This window comes from Ictalurus furcatus, chromosome 11 (assembly GCF_023375685.1).
Source record: "Ictalurus furcatus strain D&B chromosome 11, Billie_1.0, whole genome shotgun sequence".
In the NCBI taxonomy this organism is placed as follows: domain Eukaryota; kingdom Metazoa; phylum Chordata; class Actinopteri; order Siluriformes; family Ictaluridae; genus Ictalurus; species Ictalurus furcatus.
In genome coordinates, this window is record NC_071265.1 from 14214790 (window position 1) to 14239202 (window position 24413).

The window sequence follows — 24413 nt, forward strand, 5'->3', positions numbered from 1 at the left end:
GCTGCTGCAGGGTGGTCTACGCCACACACATTCATACATTATTACAGCCTGGATATTCATTCCACCCTGGGTTCGAGTGTCTTGCAGTGACCCTCGGGCTTGGGTTTTTTTTAACAGGCCGTACCCTCGGTATGACGGAGTAGGTATTCTCGTTCCCATAGTGTTATGCTAAACACAGCGTGGAGTTCCCTTTGAAAGGAAACGTCTGAGTTACGCATGTAAACCTGTTCCCTGAAAAGAGAACGAGACATTGCATAGCTTTGTCATACCACGGCAGGCCTGTGAATTGCGTCTTCGCTTCAGATAATAGAGGCTGATGGCGCAGTTCACAGGTGCCATATATATATCATGCAATGCGCTTAATTGCCATGTCACCTGATCATGGCAGGCCTATAAATAGAGGCATGATTTTACACAAGCTTCAGATGCCGGTCACGCGCAAGGGCGCTCCCATAGTGTTATGCTAAATGCAACATCTTGTTCCCTTCTCAGGGTTGGTTTGGGCTGTACTCACTTTTGTTGCCAGCGGTTTAGACATTAATGGCTGTGTGTTGAGTTATTTTGAGGGGACAGCAAATTTACACTGTTACACAAGCTGTACACTCACTACTTTACATTGTAGCAAAGTGTCATTTCTTCAGTGTTGTCATATTAAAAGGTATAATCAAATATTTACACAAATGTGAGGGGTGTACTCACTTTTGTGAGATACTGTATGTGTGTGTGTGTATATATATATATATATATATATATATATATATATATATATATATATATAATATGCCTCGCTGGTTTGATCTACAGAATATTGATGAAAACAGTTCTATGGAGATTTCAAGCATACATACTCCAGACCACCTAATAACAGGGAAAATGAGTGTATTAAAAATAAGGGTAAGGTTTCTTGTTATTATTAGCAGTGTGACTCTCACAAAATAACAAAGAAATTATGACAGAATTTGGTTTGACAAATTGTCACACTCACACACTAAACTTCAATCTTCAATTGCATAATCAAGGCAAAATGTCTGATTAATTCCGTTTACCAGGCGTTCTGTAACAGTTTAAGGACAAAGACAAACAGTGTGAAAAACACATTCATGTTCTTTTAGAAAGACTTACACATCTACACTGACAGAAGAAAGTAGTATATAAGTCAAACAGTGAGAGTCTAATGAAGAGCCAGGGGACTTCTTCACAGAATACAGCATTCTCTTAAATGCTGTTTTCAGCCCAAAATATACTAGATTTCAAAGTAGAAGTGAGTTTTAAGTTTTCTCAAATGTTGAAACTGACAAATAAAACCTAAGCAACACTCCAACAGTTCACCCTTTTTGCATAAAACTAAACAGATAAAGCACAAGTATATCAATAATAAAACAAACAAACAAACACACAAAAAACAGCAACAAACCAATAACAAAAAACATATTCGGCTATGTGTATCTATGAACATTCTTCAGCTCATGAAATAAATAAATTACTTTCACATTGTGTATATTCCTCGTAATTTTCATCTTGATTTTCTTTTCAGACTCTGCTAATCAAAAGGAAAAATTCTACAGAAATAGCCATGCTAGCATAAGAAATGCTACTTTGTGGATATGGACCAGCTTGTTTGCATCAGAGCTGAAGTAGCCCCTTGAGTTCAGATCTGGAACAAAAGAGACAAATATGAATAATATATAATATTAGTTAGATAAAATAGCATATGTAATGTCAGTGTACACATTAGTTTAGTTAGGTGCATTTTTATACTCACAAAGCAATATTAGCATATTTGTGATCTGTTGAACCAAAACAGGTGCAGACTAAAGCCTCACTCGCTGACTGTCTTTTTAGGTCTTGAATGGGCTATTTGTGGGTGAATGCTGACTGTAATGCTGACCTACAATGTTCTATTAATTGTTACCAAGAAGAGCACTGTTGATTCCATTGACCCAAAATGAGTAAAAATTAGCCTCACTGGACATATTTGATAATGAAAGGAGCTGCTGTAACAAAGGTAACAAGCTTGCACAGTGCTGACACTCTACTCTATTCCATTAGTTATTAGCATTAGCATTTTTGGATACAGCAAGATGAATGAGTGGAGCAAGGTAAATCTGTTTATAGAGCTGTAACAACTTTACATTAATTATTAACAGCATTAGCATTTTTTTTCTGCTGACTCAGTATGAGGTTGTGGACATTTTCAACATTAGCATGGTCAGGTCCATTAACCCTAAATGAGGCTGTGAATTAGTGAAGTCTCACCAGGCATCTATGGCATATAGATGAAACTGAGTGAAAGGTTTGTACAGTGCTAACTCTTCCCTAGTTTTTTTTTTTTTTTTTTTTTTTTTTTTTTGCTCATTACCAATATTAGCAAAATGATATATGAATCAGAAGAAGGCAAGTACTGAAATAAACCTCTAAGAGTCTAATACAGTATACTGCCAATATATTACTATATGAATATTCCTAGTTGTAATTAACATAGTAATCACTGCAAATCACTCCACTGATCACCCTGATTATTTGGCAGCTTATGAGCACTTGATCTCTTTTTTTTTGCAGGATGAACCTGAAGTATAACAGATGAAAGCATGAAACCTGGACAGTATTGATAAATGCTGTGTCTGCTGTTGATATTATTAACAAATTACTGGACAAACAACCAAAAATATTTATTTTATTATAATGCGATAACAATTTAAGGCAGCAAATATATACTTAAAATCCAGGGCACGAAGTGGTAATGTGTGCAGGCCTTAGGCTATTTTCTTATGTTTAATTTGCTATTTTGAGTTGTCTAATTAATTAAATGATGCTAATGTCCTGCCCAAACATCCCCCTGTTTTAAAGGATAAGCTTACCAAGCATTCATTTGGAAAAGTAAGTGTTACTAAAAAAAAAACAGCTGGAGGTTAACTGTAGAGTATCTTGGAGAGGCAGAGTCTTTCAGAAGTAAAGATTTGCAGAGATTCACCAAGCTGTGAAAAACTGCATCTACAATTTGTGGAACAATTTCAGAATAATGTCCCTCAACATAAAATTGCAAACACTATGCATATCTCATCATCTACAGTACATAATATCATCAAAAGATTCCAAGAATTTGGAGAAATCTCTGTGCACAAGGGACAAGGGTGAAAATCAATATTGCATGCCCGTGATCTTAGGGCCCTCAGGTGGCACTGCATTAAAAACAGGCATTCTGTAATGGAAATCACTGCACTGGCTCAGAAATACCTCCAGAACTCATTGTCTGTGAACACAGTTCACCGTGCCATCAACAAATGCTGGTTAAAGCTCTATCATGCAAAGAAGAAGCCATATGTGAACATGATCCAGCAACACCGCCATCTTGTCTTGGCCTAAGCTCATTTAAAATGGACTGAGGCAAAGTGGAAAACTGTTCTGTGGTCAGGTGAATTGAAATTTTAAATTCTTTTTGGAAACCATGAACACCACATCCTCTAAACTAAAGAGGACTATAGAGAAGAGGGACTATCCGGCTTTTTATCAGCACTCAGTTCAATAGCCTGCATCTCTAATGGTATGGGGGTGTATAAGTGACTATGGAATGGGCAGCTTTCACAACTGGAAAGGCACCATCAATGCTAAAAGGTGTATACAGGCTTTAGAGCAAGATATGATCCCATCCTGATTCCTTCTAAGAGACTCTGCCTCTCTAAAACACTGTTTTTATACCCAATCATGTTACTGAGCTGTTGCCAATTAACCTAATTAGTTACAAAATGTTCCCCCAGCTGTTTCTTTTTAATAACACTAACTTTTCCAGCCTTTTGTTGCCAACTTTTTTCACATATTGCAGCCATCAAATTCAAAATTCACTTATTTTTTCCTTAAAATGGTAAATTTCCTCAGTTTAAACATATGATACGTTTTCTATGTTCTATTGTGAATAACATATGGGTTTATGAGATTTGCAAATCATCGCATTCGGTTTTTATTTACATTTTACACAGCATCCCAATTTTTTTGGAATTGAGATTATCATAATACAGTATAATTGATAAAAAGAAGAAAAAAATTAGTCTTTGAGCTAAGAAATGTCTCAGATTAAGATGTTGTCTCCTCTGATATCATCTGTGTGAAAAACATTACAGAGATGTATTTTTGTAGTGAAGTTATAGCCCAAAACATGAATTTCAGTGTGACATAATGTGGTTGCTGTCAGACAGTGGCACTGGACTTAATGCTGTTCCTTGCTTGAGCCAGTATAATGCAAGCAAAATCAATTAACCTCAAAATTATTTTAAATCATTTCAAATACTGAGCTATTGTTTCCTCAGAGGACCATTTTGCTCTGTCCACATTCATCAGTGACTTTCATGACAATTATTCTTCTATTTAACTGATTATTAAATAGATTCATCACAACATCTGATTGAATGGTATCATACTATAGATCATAGTACAGATTTATTGTAATTATATCACTAACATGAGAACTGAATGACATTAATCTGCAAAACTTCTCTGTCTCTATGGAGTTAAATGCAACACCACACTTGACATTGAATATTAAACTAAGATAATTACATGATTATCAGATTATTTTAAATTGTATTATGACTATTCTGATTGGCTATATAATATGAATATATTGGTTATATACAGCCAGGTCCATACATATCTGGACAGTGACACAATTTTCATAATTTTGCCTCTGTAAAACACCACAATGGATTTGAAATGAAGCAATAAGATGTGATTGAAGTGTAGACTTTCAGCTTTAATTCAAGGGGTTTAACAAAAAAAAAAAAAATTAAATGGTTAATTGCATTAACCATTTAGAAATTTGGAGTAAAATGGTTTCCCTCCATTTCACAGTCTCAAAAGTAATTGGACAAACTAACAATTATAAATACTAGGATCATTTTTAATATTTTGTAGTCAATGACTGCATGAAGTCTGGAAACCATGGACATCACCAAATGCTGAGTTTCCTCCCTTGAGGTGCTTTGCCAGGCCTTTACTCCAACTTCAGGTCCTGCTTGTTTTGGGTCTTTCTGCCTTCAGCTTTGTCAGTGAGTGAAAAGCATGCTCAATTAGACAGAACCCATGGAGACACATTTGGCAGTAGTTTCCATGCTGCCAGATGGTCTTATAACTTATAACGTTAACTTTTCCACATTCTATTCATTTTCGTTGCCCTGTGACAGCTCGCTGAACAGAGAACACTGAAAACTAGGGATAGTCTTGGCTAGGGGAGGCTGTACAGTAGTACTGGGGGCTAACTGCCTTAACATCCATCTGCGGCTCCTCATGACCGCTCCTTCTTTGTCTGCGTCTTTTCCATTAGGCGTTTATTTAAAAATGCAGTCTGAAGGTTGTACAAAGTGACATTAATCTTTAATGCCAGGCTGATCTGCCCCCCCCCCCCCAAAGATGTTCCAGGCCTTGGATTCTGGACTCCCGAACGCAGTCACAAATAGTCCTACAAATACACATACGTTTTCAAGCCCACTGGATCCCGTGGCCACTAGAAGCTGTGCCCACTGGTGGGTTGGGCCGAAGAACTGGGACAACATGAACCTTATCCATTGCTTCTCATTGGGCTTGGCTTGGGGTCTGCTAGGCTTGCAAAACAGTACTGGCAGTCAACAAGAAAATATTCCGGATAGCCAAACCTATCATACGTATTCGGGAGCTCTATGCCAGTCCACTGGGGAAACTGGATCGGGTCCAAGGTTGGGACAGTTTGCTTGGTTTCCCTAGTGTGACGTCTCCTCTGTCTTCCTGCTGCATCCATGGTGAGGCGAAGTACTCTGTCACGTAATGGAGTTGAGGACGGATACAAATGCAGATAAGAGCTTCATTAAAGAGAGGCAGGCAGACAAATCCAAATTGTGAATCAAAAGTGTGGTACAAAAACAGGCAAAAGGTCAGGCGATCGACAAATGGGCATAAACTAGGCAAGGAAAACGAGAAACTAGAAGCAAGATCAAAAACCATGAAACGGAACACGATGAACAAATTCTTGGCACGGTGAATACAATCAATACTTCGCAAAGACTAGTGTTCAAACAGTCTCTTTTATGTGTGGTGTGATTGTGTGTGAGATTGGATGCAGGTGTGTATGATTAGAATGAAAGTGAGATTTCTGGGAATTACGGTCCATGGTGGCCATGTTTGTAGGCCGCAGTGCAGGATGGGAAATGTAGTCACTGGTTTGCTGTGATATGACAACTCTATTCCTGCACCAGTATTTAGCCAGTAATGGAGGTGTTGTCTTGTTTGTATGTTGTGCCTCCTGTGTTTGATATTTTCCAGCACTCGCCAATGTTTTTTCCTCAAACATGACCGATCGAAGGCGGGAATATGTAGGATCTCAACTACAAGCAGGATATATGACCCAAAAAAGTATTAAGACACACAAAACCCATGGACACTCTCAGACAGAAAACCCAATGGACAGCTGTGGAGAAAACGTTACAGATTGGCTGCCATAAAACAATGAACGCTCACGCAGTAGACACTCAGGAGCCACTTAATTAGCCTCTGTTTGTGTTTGTCTTCACTCAACCACCTTACGACAATAAGATGAGTGTTAGAGGCATCCCATATATATATATATATATATATATATATATATATATATATATATATATATATATATATATATATATATATATATATGTAATAAGAATATTGTGGAAAAGTACTTTTTTCCCGTAATTTAGCTCGTGGAAATCAAAAATCCAGTATCCCGAAATATTAGAATAAAGAATTTATAATGTAGAAATGTTGACCTGAGAAAAGCTCTAATCAGCTAAATAACTCAAAACACTTGCAAAGTTATCCTGAGCCTTTAATTTCTCAGTCTGGTTCAGTACACACAACAAAAATCAATTTTCAGATGAAAGTAAATTTTGCATTCATTTGGAAATCAAGGTCCCAAAGTCTGGAGGAAGAGTGGAGAAGTACAGAATCCAAGTTGCTGGAAGTCCAGTGTGAAGTTTCCACAGTCAGTGAGGATTTGGGGTGCCATGTCCTCACCTGTGTGAAGTTGGCCCCCCACCCAATGCAAAACTTCGGCAAAATAGTCTCAATCGTTTGTGCTCCGTTTGTGCTGGTTTGTGGCGTAAAAATTTTCGTTTGTGCTGCTTCGGTTCTGGAGATATTAAAAGAATATTTGTAGGTCATTCTGGGGTCACTCAGCCCCCCCACACGCTCCAAATTCACTCCAAGTAGTCTCAATTGTTTATGCTTCGTTTGTGCTGGTTTGTGCCAATAAAAGTTTCGTTTGTGCTGCTTCCGTTTTTACAATATTAGACATTGAATTATGGTGCGGTGACGTCACCAGCCCCACACATGCTCCAAGTTCACTCCAAATAGGCTCGTTTGTTTGTGCTCCGTTTGTGCTGGTTTGTGCCGATAAACGCTTTGTTTGTGCTGCTTCGGATTTGGAGATATTAAAAGAATATTTATAGGTCATTCTGAGGTCACTCAGCCCCCCCACATGCTCCAAATTCACCCCAAATAGACTCAATCATTTGTGATCCATTTGTGCTGGTTTGTGCCGATAAAAGTTTCGTTTGTGCTGCTTCCGTTTTTAAAATATTAGACATTGACTTATAGGCGCAAATCTCCTCGGTGTGAGCACACTTTTAGAGGCGAATTGCTGAAAACTTTTTCAAGACAAATCATATCATCATTTGTTCAATAAACAATTATCTTTACTTCATTCCCTGGTCTCTCATGATTGAACTTTTCATTTATTTACAAGGAGAATCATCTGCTACACTTCACTGCCACCACTAGGTGTAAGTGACACTTCTGTTCAAGATGCTCTTGTGGAAATTAGTGTTAAGTTAGTATAGGAAAAGTCGATATAGTTACTAAATCAAAATTCTGGCCAGTGTAAGTACAATGTTTTAACACTGTCAGTTATAATATTATTAGTTAACTTCAATCATAATGGTACAACATTCAAGAGAGCTAAGACTGTCAATGTTTATTGAACAGAAAACTCAAACACAGAACTGCAGCAAACAGATTATGTTGCATGTATTTATTTATGGCAATGTTAATATTATGACTGTTATTCTCATAACAACATATACAGTAACACATAAAAACACTTACCTGGTAGTTAGTGTTACATTTCACGCATCCTGTGATCCGCTGTGTCCTTTAAAAGTTGAAAGCGCACAGTGGATAGGTAACAATTAAATGAATGCAACTATTTAATGTGATTTGTTTTGTCGTTTGGATTTTACCTTGTTACTTCAACTGTATTGTTAAAAAAAAAAGACAGTCGCAAAAACGAAGCTTTTATCGGCACAAACGAAGCACAAATGATTGAGACTATTTGGAGTGAACTTGGAGCATGTGGGGGGGCTGGTGACATCACTGCACCATAATTCAATGTCTAATATTTTAAAAACAGAAGCAGCACAAATGAAACTTTTATCTGCACAAACCAGCACAAACGGAGCAAAAATGATTGAGACTATTTTGCTGACGTTTTGCGTTGGGTGGGGGGCCAACTTCACACAGGTCATGTAATCTGCTGTTGTTCCACTGTGCTTTCTCAAGTCGAGACTGAATGCATCCGTCTACCTGGAGATTTTAGAGAACTTCATGCTTCCTTCTGCTGACAAGCTTTATGGAGATGCTGATTTCCTTTTCCAACAGGACTTGGCACCTGTACACAGTGCCAAAACTACTAGTAACTGGTTGCTGACCATTGTATTACTGTGTTTTATTGGCCAGCCAACTTGCCTGACCTGAATTGTCAAGAGGAAAATGAGAGACACCAGACCCAACAATACAGATGAGCTGAAGGCCACTATCAAAGCAACCTGGGCTTCCAGAACACCGACAATGCCACAGGGTGATTGTCTCCACGCCACCCAGCATTGATGCAGTAATTCGTGCAAAAAGAGCCCTGACCAAGTGTTGAGTGAATAAATTAACATACTTTTCTGTACTATAAATTCTTTATTCTAACATTTTGAGATATTGGATTTTTTTTATTTCCATGGGCTATAAGCTGTAATCATCAAGATTAATAAAAAAAAAATGCTTGAAATGTTCACTTTATGTGTAATGATTCTAGATAATATGAAAGTATATATATATATATATATATATATATATATATGGCAGCTTGCTCCACTCCCATAAAAATGATGCACTGGCTCCTCACTCTGGCTCCAGTCAGAGAGGGCAGGTTGACACAAGCTCCCTTTCCGTATTTTTCATTTATTTTTTAATTTTTTTTTTAACACGGAAGTGAAGCGTCGGATCTGGAGGAAAGAGTCCAGGTCCATACTGGAGCCCCAGGATCTAAGCTGGCTGTCTGCCTTGGCAGCAGCCGGCCCAGAGTCCTAAGGTTCTGAAACCCATCTTGGTTTGGTTGAGAAGTGAGGGAGCCAGAGCAGAACCGCGCTGTAGTATGCTTCACTCTCATACACTTCACACAGAAAGAGTCCTTGCCCTCTCCCATAATAATATGATACAAAGGAGTAACACTTCCTGAACTCTCTCTGACTCAACCTTTTCTTTTTTTTCAAAGGCACAGAAAAGTAAAGATCACCTAACCACGGCAGGCCTATAAATAGGTGTGATTTCACACAGACGTTAGATACCGGTCACACGTGAGGGTCCTTCCCACAGTGTGAAGTTCATGCAACATTGAGTTCCCTTTGAAAAGGAACTGTGTTTTCAAAAAACATTTACGAAAAGCTAAATTTTCACTGGACAAAACGGTGTCTCAGTGTGGATGGAAAGACCAAAACGTAGAAAAAAAGATCTGTTTTCAAATTTATCCGGATTAATGGGGATATAGCCTAAATGTAGATGTGAGGAAGCCTCAGTGGAAAAATGTGTTAAGTAGAAAGGGCTGATGTTGTCAAGTTTTGCATACTGCTAAATTTGTCTACTGTTTTCAATTAGTACAGTAAATGAGGGAAGCCTTACTGGACATCTTTGGTATGTGAATAGGACTGCTGTAGCTGCCATCTCCTCCATCACTTAAGGTTTTGATCTGTATAAGCAGATCTTCTGATGGAACCTGTAGCTCCAATGACGTCTGATTTGTTTCCACTATGCTGGTCCCTCTGTGCCAGTTTTGACGGTACATCACCTGAAAGACAACTGATCTGTCTTAGATTCAATAATATATCTGTGATATATCAAAATAACCTGTGTCCAATTTATTAAATATGAATATAATTGTCGAATGAATATTAAGATGTAGATGTATTATTTTAATGAATCTTAAGTCAATAATGTGTACAGATGTCTTATTATTGAGTTAAGATGTCTAAACTCAATTGTTAGCAATTAAGGTTTATGGAGACAGACACACAAAACCCAATCTCACAGATCCAGTCTCTCCTGTTTGTCTTTGCAGAGAAGAGAACTTACATGAGCTGGTATGTCGACTCATACTGTATGTCATGAAAATCACAAACTTTATGCATGAGTGGGCAATGCTCAATATGTTAAAAAAGAGGTCAAACTATTTATTACCCATCAATCATATCCAAATGGTGTAGTGGTAAAGATTAGCTATGCAACATATGCTTGTGCCAGAACTTTGATATTAAACATATTTAAGGTGCTGCAAATAGGCTGCATGCAAACCTGGGAGAATGGGTTGCACAAAATCCTTGACATTCTCTTGAGAGCAGGTGTGTATGAACATAGCTGTGAGTGTGAATAGGAAATTAATGGAAAATACCAAAGATTTATTTATTTATTTGTTTGTTTGTTTGAAGGGTTTTTCTTTTTTTAATGGGAAATCAGTTTATGTGGAAAAACTATATTGTTGGATAAATAATGATGAATATTTATATGCTAATTTTGAAGCACATTTACATTATGGAATTCTAAAGATGTCTTATTCATGATTTAGGTTACGGCAGAAAAATGCTGTAGCTTAAATTGGTGTGTTGTAAGACTGAAAATTTGTATTAAATGAATTGGAATATGTGATAATGGATGTTTTATGGAGTTAATTTTATTCCTGAACTAAGGTAGACAAACCTTATAGTCATACTGCAGAGTTATACACACATATACAGTGCCCTCCACTAAAAAAAAACCCTTGGTTAAAATGAAAATTGTCTTTATTGTTTAACCATTTGATCTTTTGTTAAAAAAATTCAAAAAATACTCTGCTCTCATGGATATCAAACAATTGAAAAGACAACACAGGTTTATCCCTCCAAAAAATCTTAAATATAGATGTGCAACAAAATTTTTGAAGTATATTCCCACTGATATTTTAAATCTTTTAGTACACCTGGGTGACTAGGAACAGGAAATTGTTCAACCATGAATTCCTGATTCACAGGGGTATAAATATTAGGTAACACATAGGCCAAACTCCCTTAGTCATTCATAACAATGGGTAAGACCAAGGAATATAGCTGTGATATATATATATATATATATATATATATATATATATATATATATATATATATATATATATATATATATATATATATATGTGTGTGTGTGTGTGTGTGTGTGTGTGTGTTGAATATAGCTGGCAAAAGGTTTTGAGCTTCACAAAATGGGAAGTGGCTATAAGAAAATATTACAAGCATTGAAAATGCCCATTTCCACCATCAGGGTAATAATTAAGAAGTTCCAGTCAACTGAAAATGTTATGAATCAGCCTGGAAGAGGATATGTATCTATATTGTCTCAACACATTGTGAAGAGGATGGTTTGAGTGGCCAAAAATCTCCAAGGATCACAGCTGGAGAATTGCAGAAGTTAGTTTCATCTTGGGGTCAAAAAGTCTCCAAAATTACAACTATCTGAAATCACCTACATCACCACAAGTTGTTTGGAAGGGTTTCAAGAAAAAAGTCTCTACTCTCATCCAAAAACAAACTCAAGTGTCTTCAGTTTGCAGACACTACTGGAACTTCAAATGGGATCGGGTTCTATGGTCAGATGAAACCAAAATAGAGCTTTTAGGCAATAAACACCAGAGGTGGAATTGGTGCACACAGAGAGATAGCCATATGAAAAAGTACCTCATGCCCATGGTTAAATATGGTGGTGGCTCTTTAATGTTTCGGGGCTATTTTTCTCCCAGAGGACCTGGACATTTTGTTAGGATACATGGCATCATGGACTCTTATCAAATATCAACAGATATTAAACCTGACTGCTTCTACCAGGAAAGCTTAAAATGGGACATAGTTGGATCTTCCAGCAGTACAATGATCCAAAACATACATCAAAAGCAACACAAAAAATGGTTTACTGTCCACAAAATCAAGGTCCTTCCATGGCCATCCCAGTCCACTGATTTGAAACCCATAGAAAACCTGTGGCGTGAACTGTAGAGGAGAGTCCACCAGCGTGGACCTCAAATTTTGAAGGATCTAGGGGGATTCTGTAAGGACTCAGATCCCTTGCCATGTATTCTCCAACCTCATCAGGCATTATAGGAGAAGACTCAGAGCTGTTATCTTGGCAAAGGAAGGTAGCACAAAGTATTAACTAAAAGGGTGCCAAAAATTGTGGCACACATACAGTATCTCACAAAAGTGAGTATACCCCTCACATTTTTGTAAATATTTGATTATATATTTTAATGTGACAACACTGAAGAAATGACACTTTGTTACAATGTAAAGTGAGTGTACAGCTTGTATAACAGTGTAAATTTGCTGTCCCCTCACAATAACTCAACACACAGCCATTAATGTCTAAACCACTGGCAACAAAAGTGAGTACACCCCTGAAAATGTCCAAATTGGGCCCAAAGTGTCAATATTTTGTGTGGCCACCATTATTTTCCAGCACTGCCTTAACCCTCTTGGGCATGGAGTTCACCAGAGCTTCACAGGTTGCCACTGGAGTCCTCTTCCACTCCTCCATGACGACGTCACGGAGCTGGTGGATGTTAGAGACCTTGTGCTCCTCCACCTTCCCATTTTGGATGTCCACAGATGCTCAATAGGGTTTAGGTCTGGAGACATGCTTGACCAGTCCATCACCTTCACCCTCAGCTTCTTTAGCAAGGCAGTGGTCATCTTGGAGGTGTGTTTGGGGTCATTATCATGCTGGAATACTGCCCTGAGGCCCAGTCTCCGAAGGGAGGGGATCATGCTCTGCTTCAGTATGTCACTGTACATGTTGACATTCATGGTTCCCTCAATGAACTGTAGCTCCCCAGTGCTGGCAGCACTCATGCAGCCCCAGACCATGACACTCCCACCACCATGCTTGACTGTAAGCAAGACACACTTGTCTTTGTACTCCGCACCTGGTTGCCGCCACACACGCTTGACACCATCTGAACCAAATAAGTTTATCTTGGTCTCATCAGACCACAGGACATGGTTCCAGTAATCCATGTCCTTAGTCTGCTTGTCTTCAGCAAACTGTTTGCGGGCTTTCTTGGGCATCATCTTTAGAAGAGGCTTCCTTCTGGGACGACAGCCATGCAGACCAATTTGATGCAGTGTGCGGCGTATGGTCTGAACACTGACAGGCTGACCCCCCACCCCCTTCAACCTCTGCAGCAATGCTGGCAGGACTCATATGTCTATTTCCCAAAGACAACCTCTGGATATGATGCTGAGCACGTGCCCTCAACTAATTTGGTCGACCATGGCGAGGCCTGTTCTGAGTGGAACCTGTCCTGTTAAACCGCTGTATGGTCTTGGCCACCGTGCTGCAACTCAGAGTCAGGGTCTTGGCAATCTTCTTATAGCCTAGGCCATTTTTATGTAGAGCAACAATTCTTTTTTTCAGATCCTCAGAGAGTTCTTTGCCATGAGGCGCCATGTTGAATTTCCAGTGACCAGTATGAGGGAGTGTGAGAGCGATGACACCAAATTTAACACACCTGCTCCCCATTCACACCTGAGACCTTGTAACACTAACAAGTCACATGACACCGGGGAGGGAAATGGCTAATTGGGCCCAATTTGGACATTTTCACTTAGGGGTGTCCTCACTTTTGTTGCCAGCGGTTTAGACATTAATGGCTGTGTGCTGAGTTATTTTGAGGTGACAGCAAATTTATACTGTTACACAAGCTGTACACTCACTATTTTACATTGTAGCAAAGTGTCATTTCTTCAGTGTTGTCACATGAAAATATATAATCAAGTATTTACAAAAATGTGAGGGGTATACTCACTTTTGTGAGATACTATATATGTAACAAATATATTTTTTTAAAATAAATCTGTGTTTTTTTAGCAATTCATGAGAGCAGAGTATTTTTGTGAAATTTTTTTTAAAAAATAGACAATTTTTCACAGCCTTACCTGTTCATATTTACCAAGGGTGCCAATATTAGCGGAGGACACTGTGTGTGTGTGTGTGTGTGTGTGTGTGTGTCCAAAATCTGTAGAGTGGCCAGAATTCTTCACCTTCAGTAAAAGTTTAGAACAGTTACAGTCTAGGAAAAAAGTTAACAACATCATTGTCATATCTGTAACGCCTTTGACGGTATCATAGAGTGATGCATACTGTTTAGTGCATATGGACATCTGTGATACATTATAATGCTGGCTGTAATATAGGCTTGCTGTAATGTGTAATGCACTATGTCTATGTACCTTATTTTATGCAATACATGCAATGCATGGTGAAATTTAATAGTGACATCTTTACACCATAAATAAACAAGTGACATCTTTACACCTAGTGGCAGCTGGTGATAATATTAGACGCAAGGGCTGAAATCTAATATATATATATATATATATATATATATATATATATATATATATATATATATAATCAGTAGCTTGACAATTAATCTAATAGGGCTGATCACTAAATTATGTCTCAAGGTCTCACTGCTAATAATAATAATAATAATAATAATCTGTATGTAAATAATATTTGGGCAAATTAACACACACACACACACACACACAGATAGGAAGCTGTATTAGCAATTATTATTATTATTATTATTATTATTTTAATGTTTCAAGCCCATAGAGTAATGCTCCAGTACCTTTATGGTAAACAAAAAATTTCAAAACATTTCATTCCAACAATGGCAAAAAAACCCAAAAAACTTACAGTTCTATTGACTATCTCGTAGTGTAATTTGTACTTTGATTAGACAATGTGTGCTTATTCAGTATACTTTTAGTTTCTTCTTCAAAACACATTTTCAGGAAAAATGGATGACAGTAAATAATTCACTTCATTTACATTCATTATGGGACTGTTGAAGATGTATAGTAGACATATCACTGAAAGGGACTAGAAGATATTTAGCCCAAATGGAGATTAATTCTAGCGGTTGTGTCACTTTGTGTAGTCACCTGATATAACTGGCACTGATTGACATTGTGAATCTATAAGTGAGTGCTGGGCTCATAACAGTTAGCCCATAGCATGACTTCATACCATTCAGTTTGTTTTGTCTTGTGACTGCTGTTGCACTCAGTTTTAAAAAAATGCCCAACAACAACAACAATAAACCAAAAACAAAATCTACCAATGGGAATCTACCAACACTTTTTAGTAAAATGTCTTCCAAAATTTTTCCTACTTAGTTTCAGATAGCCTTTAAGAATGCTTTTGGCAAAAGAAGAGATATCATTCTCATGGCTGGATCGAGAAGCTGTCGCAAGGTTGTGATGGACATGCAATTACATGCATAACACCAGATGTGTTAACACGAGTTCATGATGAGTGGGAGAGACGACTCCGTGTGGGTTTACAAAGAAATAGCAATCATGTACACAATGTTTTGTAAATAAAGTTGCATTTTGCTAAAAAGTGTTAACTTCCTCTGTGGAGACTTTTGGGACACCCTGTAGTTTATTCAACCCCATACTTTTCTGTAGCCTTCACTATTACTAGATATAAGTAAATTACCACAATCTATGTATTTTATGTACAATTTCATACATGACTTGCATTTACAAATACAATAAATCAGTGCTCTGTAATTTTTAGGTTGGAAATACCATTTAAAACAACAACTTCCTCTGAAAGAACTTCCTACATTAAATACTTCTAAAGTATTATTTGGACATGACAGTATTTCGAGACATATGTCTATTACACAATGTTGCTGTAAAATCTTATTTTTCTGTGTTTCAAACATGGACAATATTTGGTTTCAATTTGGTTTTGGCAGGACGTGATAGAAAAGAGTAAGTTCTTCCTGAAGTGTCTTTGCAGAAACTTTTCCCATGTGATATAATGGAATCTTTACCAACATTTCAGTTTGGATCGGATACATGTTACCTGAGGTTATTTCTACTGGCCATTTTATAGGAGGTAAATAACACCGTTTAAATAACAAAATGACATGTCAGATTCAGATGGACTAAAATCCTGTATGATTCCAGTAATAAGTACATTACCCCATCATGTCCAATCCAAACAGGGCTTAAGAGACGTATTATGTAATATTTAAATAAGCCAAATAAGCCAAAGAGTATTACGTAATATACTGCGGTTACTTTTATGAAAGAATTGAACAAATTGCTTTCATACACTAGCATGCTATGAAACATTGACACCACCTTTCAAAAGGCACCAATAACAATGTATTCAATAGACTCACAAGTAAGAAGGAAAAGATTACTTGTCAATTTTTTTTTTTAATTCTGTAAGAAAAGATGAGTTGAATGACAGCTTAACAGTCATAGCCACACAAGACAATAATGGATATGATTATGATTCTACTATCCATGCCTCCCACATGGTGAGGAATCCACTTTTGAGCCATATCTCTTCTCAAGGTTTTCTCCACATAGTATCTAAAGGTATTTTTCTCTTGTCTTGTTTTTCCCCCCTTGAGGTCTGGACAACTATTTCTAATAACACTGCTTTCTGATAGTGTCTACTGGAAAAAGTGTTTAAAACTTAAAAGTGAATTCTCAGCACACTAGAAAGATGATTAGTATGCCAAGCAATTTGCTGTGCTCTTAGGGAAAAAGATCCATAAATCATTTATAATTCTTCTTTAAACGGACAGATGAAAAACAAAGACCTGGGCTTCTGATATTCCTTCTTGCCTGCATGGGTGAGATAATTTGTAGCTATTGATTGCATTATACAAGTTCTGCTCTGAAAGCAGCCTGGATTACAAATGAATACTGGAAAGTGATGCTCAGTAAAGCTTGTAGCTCACAGCATTCCAGTTGCTTTCAGCCCCCTGGAAAGGCCTTTCTTAGTTAGCCAGCACCATTCAGCATCTAATTAATGCATTCAAAAGAGAAAAAAAGTGCAATGCTGATCTTTTTACTTTCCACTCACTTTTCATTTTCTTGGTTTGTGCCAGTTCATATGTGCCGATGAGTAAGACTGCTCTTTTTGAGCACAGCAGGCCATCATGCTGACTGGCTCTCTCTGAACTGTATTTTTAAAATATGCTGAGCGTGATCCAGACCACAAATATAACTCCCAGTGAAGAGATTCTTTTAAATGACTGTGCAAACAAATTATTCAAATTAACATTTTGTCTGATCTAAAGTCTGTATGGTATTAGTAAATTAATTTTAAACCAGAAATCTAAGATTATGTAGGATCACTTTGTTTGCACGTGTTCCTCATGTTTACATAGATCTTTCCCCTACATCACTGGGTGTATATACAACAGACATTGTTTGACTGAGGTGGCAAACTTACCACACAGCTTAAGCAAGAGCTTATAGCTGAACAAATCCTGAGATTTGAATAGTTGCTGTGACTCATTTTAGCTTCGGATTTTAATTGGTCAAGAGCACAGAACACACTGCTGGCTCCTTTACCTAACTCCAGAGCCAGCTGGCTCTCCTTTAACTAAGACTGTCCAGGTTGCCTGATTAGCAAGCACCAGAGTGTGCATTCAGATTAAAAAGCTGATTAAAATCAAGGCATACACATAAGGTACCAAATATGGAAGCCTGTAGTGCATAAACCACTAATGGGTTTGGCGTCACTGTAAAAATTGCCTAGAGGGACAGAAGCGAATTTCTGATTTTTAGGCAACAAAATGTGTCTATAATGTGTGTATAAAGATAAATTAAAAAGTGTATACAAGTGTATACAAGGTAGATTTCACTTTGTAAATATTAATCCATACTCTGGTGTTCCACAGCATACAAAAGCACTACAGAAAGAACAAATCTCACCTTGTAGCCTGTTACTTCAGATTCATTGTCCATTGCCTTTACATGCTGCCAATGCAAAAAGATCTTGGAGTTTGTCAAGTTCCACTCAATATTCCCTGGAGACTGGCTTGGAGCTGAAAAATAAACAGTGTAATGCAGTTTGCACCCACGTAATATCAATGTAACTGCTTTTTTCAATATTTATTTATGAAATTATTTAATTTTCATTGTCTGGATTTTGCATTTATAGATCATTGCTGTTAAACCTTATGTTTTGTTTGGATCATAGAAACCCTTTTTATGATCATAGAAAGCATTTTTATAAATGAAATTTATCGCTCAATCTCTGATATTTGCTAATATGAGAATTTAGTTTAATTGTTTCAGCAGCCTATGCTCTCTCTGAGTTTGATAACTCAATACACAAAAAATTGGACTAATTACTAAGCGGTGCTGAAAAACAGTGTGACATTGGGAGTTCTTCATCTGAATTCTCTAACTATTTGCTTAGTCTATTAACCCAAATGAGTTATCCATCTCTTTTTTTCCCCATTGAGACATCATAGTTTATCTGATAAGACCCTGGTTCCATTAAAATATGCTTGGGGCTTTAACAAAGTCTACATGGATCTGTCATGGGAAGATGGAGTATCCTATCAATTCAGTATGATCATTCCACTGATTAGTTATTCTCTAGATTTTTTTTGTTTGCTTGTTTGTTTTTTGCATGATGGTGTTGGAGTATTTGTGGTAATAGTTCTGTTATCTGTAAATTAAACAGAGAATTGTTTCAATACTGTTAATACATAATTACTCCATTATAGTTGCAGTTGTTACTGAGTTTTTCTTTTCTTCTTCTTTTTTTAATTCCACAAATGAGAGGATCAGCATGGTAGAGCTGCTGCCTAATAGCTCTGCATCTAGGTTCACCAGTTTGATCCTGAGCTAAGGTAAATGTCTGAGTTTCTTCTGGGTTCTCAGGTTTCCTCCCATCTACCAAAAACCATGCCAGTAGGCATACTGATTACTCTGAATTATCCCTAGGTGTGAATGAGTATGCAAACAACATCCTATCCAGGGTGTTTTCCTGCCTTGTGCCCAGTGTTTCTTCGATAGGTACCCGATCCATTGTGTTAAGGTAGTTACTGAAGGTAATGAATGAAAAATTCAGGTAATGAATGAAAAACCCTGAAGAGATATTACCACAAACAATGCTTTAGAACCACATTTATCAAGAGAAACATAAGAGGTGCTGGCAGTGTAAATGACTGAACCCCACTGCATTTGCCTGTCTCTGCAGCATATTTATCAAGGACAAGGACAGTAACAGTATGCTAATGAACAGTGGCCAGCTTTAATCATTTGGGCATCTACTGCAGCTAGAGTAGTGGGAGGGAAGTGTATACACAGTGCACGTTCATTAGAAATCAACTGCTAAAAAGGACTCACATTAGATTAGATTGACGGAAAAACATGTAAAAGACAGAAATTGTGTTAAAAAAAAAAACAAAAAACAAAAAAACAAGAAAGACATTTTTTGCGGGTTCCTTGGCTGAAAATAATATCAATTTATGAAGTTTCTGTGAAAACAAAAAAAATGTGCATTTTTTAAAGAAAAGATCAATACATGAGATTTGTATGTGACAAACTGAGATGAACATCATATTTTTTTGGAATCCTGTGAGATTTTTATGTAAAAAGTTATTTGTTTTGCTTGCATTATAGTAGAGAAACTCACGCGGTTTCTTTGTTGTCATGTTGATGACAGCACTGGTAGGTCCAATTCCACCACTGTTGTGAGCTCTGACTGAGATTAGATACAGCGTGCTGCCCTTCAGGCCTGTGATATAAGCTGGGCTTCTTATGACCCTTTCCTTCATTGCCTCACGCTCTAATGAGCCCTCCTCCCACAACAGCACCTATAGTTAAAAACAGAAGCTTGATAGAAGATTGATAACAGACTGATGTACTGATGATTAGTTATGAGACATATCATGATGTCCAACATCAATGATATTGGACACATTAATATACTGTCACTACATTACACTTTATTTAGTAGACATCATTTTTGAGATGTGTGTACTTGCAATACAGGCTACGTTATTTGAAAGGCAGACAGAAAGACAGATGCATTGTAAGGTTTCTTCGTTTGGCCAAATCTGAAGACAACATCACATGTAATTATGAACAAAGTCAGTCCCCTAATTATGTTCACTGAGAACATAATTGGAAGATGGAAGAGTGATTCCAAGATTGCGGTACCACCAACACCAAATCTATCAAAACATGCATTTAAAATATGTTAACCTATCTCAGGCAACAATCTCATTTTTAATAAGTTTTTCAACTGCATTTTGCAGGTTTTTTTTTAAACACATGAGATTTGTGTTTGACAAAATAAGACACACATCATATTTTTTGGGTGAAAAAAATTTGAGAGTTTTGTCCAATATTGTATTAAAAAGTTGAGACACTCATGGATTTGATTTCTCTGCATTCTGCAGAGTTTTATTTATTTATTTATTTAAAGCACAGAATTAACAAACACACAAAAAATCTGGTTACCTAGGTTCCATGATAATGGCATGATGGCATTAAGGACACTCTAATTCTTTAATCATTACTATTAGTTTTCATAATTAATTACATTGGGTTGTACATTCAAAGTGACCTCATAATTCAGCATATAACTGAAAATAAAGTAAAAAAAAAAAAAAAAAAAGCATGAGAGTGAAATTGTCTATATGCTGTATTTCAAGACATGAATGTTAATCCATGTAACAGGCTTGAGTAAATGTTGTGGGATGTACATTTTTCACAACCTATAATGGATGAGTCATGGAAATCAATGTTGAGATATTAAATGGATTCATACATTGCTGCAAAAGTAATATTAGGGCATTCATAAATGCTGTTTTCTAAGTGCTACAGACAGCTTTTAATAATGTTTTAAGTTATTTATCTGAAATATACACATAAATTGATGTGAAGAACAAAACCTAAGCCTTTTACTTGTACATACAAGTTAGTAAATCAATGGGACACAAATGGCACCCTAACATTGGGCTCACCCAGGATGGTATTTCTGACCATTCTGACTGAGAAAAAAAGCAAGTCATATTTCTTCTGTAGCCGGCAAAAGGTCCTATGGGTAAATTTAACTAGGTATGAACCTGACAGGTAGCTTGCTATTTAATGTTAGTATCAGATACACAATCTAACCCTATTTTAAAAACCTTGGTGTGTTTTATAAACAAAATTATTATACAATATATCCGATGTTTCATATAATACAATTATATGATATTTCATATCAGCACACATTTAATATAAAACCTGAGCGCATTCTAACAATCTATAGCTGCTGTGGACAGCCACTGGGTATTTGGTGTCATAAGCCAGAACAAGAACAACAAAAGGGAACATTTGAAAGCAGTCATGCATTAGAAAACAATGCACTCCAGATTTTTTTTTTTTTTTTAACGTCTGCTCTAACAAGGCTGATTCACCTCATCAGTTCATTATCAAGCCCTTTGTACACTGAAGTAGCTGGGAAAACAAAAAAATGTGGGCCAAGCAATGGTCCTTCTCTGATTCCAGAAATATATAAGGGATATCTGATGTAAACAAAAGAAAAATTGCAGGGAGGGTACATTCAATCTGACTCCTCTAATCAGGATTTCATCCAAATAAAACAACAATGTCAGTGTGTCTTGACACTCCTTGTTTCCTTATTACATCCAAACTTGGCAATGCTGTTTCAACAGCACACACTGAGATGAGAAAACAGGCCAAATTACCACACCTCAAGTGATCCAAGAGGAGATAATTGATTTTTGACCCTCTGAAGAAAAATGTACTAATTGTCTAAATGGATATTTTGTGTGTAGCGAATTTTTTAAATAGTTGACATTTTTTAATTTATTGTCAATTTTACAATAGAAATAGTGAAAGGTAAACAAACAGTGCATAATTAATTAAATAAATAATTAGGAGTTGCCTTTTTCCTTACCTGGTATCCTAAGATTGTGGATTTGCTATGGTTTGGCAGGATGGGATCCCAGAAAACCTGCAGTTCTGAGAAGGAAAGACTATGTGCCCACACTTTAGTAGGGGCTACAGTGGGTTCTGGGAAGACAAAGAGCAGGAAACCAAAATAAAGGATAACAGGGACAAAACAACAAATTGTTTAAAAAAATTTGTAAATTCTGATAAAGAGCTACTACAACATATAAGACTTTTAAATATCATCACATTTGTTTGTTCACCTTTGTTAAGATAGAATCTTAATACTAAGGTGAGTTTTTTGAGCAGTCATTATGCAGACAAATGAAAAGTGATAGATGTGTGTAAATACCATTTATGTTATCCACCATTCCTAGTTTTTCTGAAGAGATGCTTGATATGCCATTAAGGCTTTTAAATTAGCTTTTAAAGAGTTCATTCATTTATACATTTCTTACTGTCTGTAAGTGCTTCTCCAATTCCAGGTCATGTTTAGAGCCTATGAAGAAACACTGCACCCAAAACAAGAAAACACCAAGGACAGGTCACCAATCTACTGCAAGGCTTTATACACCCATGTGCACACAGCTAGGGGGAATTTAGAATAGCCAATCTACTTACAGTCATGTTAAGTGTAGGATCTCAACCACAAGCAGGACATATGACCCACAAAAGAATTAGACACACAAAACCCAAAGTTACAGACTGGATGCCATAAAACAATGAACCCTCACCCAGCAGACACTCAGGAGCCACTTAATTACTCTCTGTTTGCATTTGTCTCAACTCAACCACCTTACAACAATAAGATGAGTGTTAGAGACATCCCTGACTCAGGGTTGAACCATCTCGACCACGGAAACTGCTGTCACATGCAGTGATTTAGGCCTTTAGGCCAAACCTGAATAAAACCCTGAATATATATTTAAAACCACTGCAATCACCTATTTTCTGGCATGTTTCCTTCCATTTCCTTCATATGTATAACCATTCATTAAGTTACCACAAATTTTCATTTATTTAGCATGTATTAGTATAGTAGTACTAGTATGATTCTTGTGTTTTACTCTTAATAGTGTTCTTAACAAATGTTGTGTGCTGTATGTATGTATTTGTGGAATAAATTTCTGATAGATGAAACTAAGGAAATTCAGATAGGATGTACATGTTAGTATTTTGGACAAAGTTTAATCCAAGCATCATGAAAAGGTGTGGAACCACCCATCTGCAGAGACAATGGACTGATTAACATAATGGGTGGAGCATTTGGCTTACACCCAGCCCTAAGCCAATCTCTGGTTTGTTGGAACCCTTAGAGGGCTGGACTAACCAGAAAAGAGTTAAAATCCAACTCTCTGCTTTCTTTTTGGGGTTGTCTCTGCTCTCTCGGCTTGCTCAAATCAACTCATCTCACCTCATCAGTGGCAGCAGGAACTTTCAATCAACATCTGCTCGGAAACCCAGCCTAGAGCTCCCCAGCTTTTCAAAACTCCCGCCGCCAGCTCTCCAAACATTCCTCATACTAGACGCTGTTCCGTTTAGCATTCCGGTTGGTCTTACGAGATGTCACTCAACGCCGACCAGACGAATGAATAACCATAGCGGTAATCCCCTCAAGACCACGACTTAATGAGGAAATCCCCTTAACAGGCAAGCGCAGTACCTCCAGAATCTAGCTAAGACTGGTGCATATAATAAAAGTTTAAAGCCCTTCTAAAGAAGTGAAATTAGTTTGATAAAATTGGTGGTTGTTCAGGTCATGGACGCGAAATAACATCCTTTGTTATACACTCAGAACTTCATTCACTCTGTCGAACCATTTTCACCTCTTCTTGCGTGCGTGTGTGTGTTTGTGTAAGATTAGTTTCTGTGTCGTAGAATAGTTCAATAAAGTATCGTCTGTTTTTAAACACACGTATCTTATTTGTTTACAAGGGCCACTGCCTTGAATTGGCGATCCTGCTACATGCTCTTCAAATAATGTTCCACTGTATCTAGGATATTATTGCCAGTGACTCTATATATTACCATAGAGGTAATATCTAATGCATAATTAATGAATATGCTAAGTTCAACTTATCACTAGATGAATAGGTGATCAGAAATAATAAATTAGCCAAATTTCCCCTTTCGAGCTGATCTGCTAGTCTATCCTGCATATTTGGTGGAGAATACAATAGCTCAATTTAAACAGCTAATGTTCGTTAAATATAATGGTGGAGAATACAACAATTTAACCTAAACAGCTAATTTTCTCTACAGATAGGACATGGGAAGAACAAGTGAAACTCCACACAGACAGTAACCTGAGCACAGGATTGACCCTGTACC

At 37.1% G+C, this 24413-nt stretch overlaps 1 protein-coding gene across 4 annotated transcripts in view; it reads right to left on the minus strand.

Moving 5' to 3' along the window:
• Positions 1 to 833: 833 nt before the first annotated feature.
• The window catches only part of LOC128614500 (contactin-4), a 171483-nt gene continuing 147903 nt past the window's right edge, over positions 834 to 24413 (minus strand). For 3 of the 4 annotated variants that reach the window (XM_053635834.1, XM_053635835.1, XM_053635833.1), the window contains 5 exons: positions 22090 to 22205; positions 19813 to 19993; positions 18096 to 18208; positions 9940 to 10105; positions 834 to 1654 (listed from right to left, as the gene is read on the minus strand). In XM_053635834.1, coding sequence (XP_053491809.1) covers positions 1560 to 1654; positions 9940 to 10105; positions 18096 to 18208; positions 19813 to 19993; positions 22090 to 22205 — 671 coding nt within the window. In that variant the 3' untranslated portion in view covers positions 834 to 1559. The remainder of the gene's footprint in view (positions 1655 to 9939; positions 10106 to 18095; positions 18209 to 19812; positions 19994 to 22089; positions 22206 to 24413) is intronic. The other variant, XM_053635837.1, reaches the window with a different exon arrangement.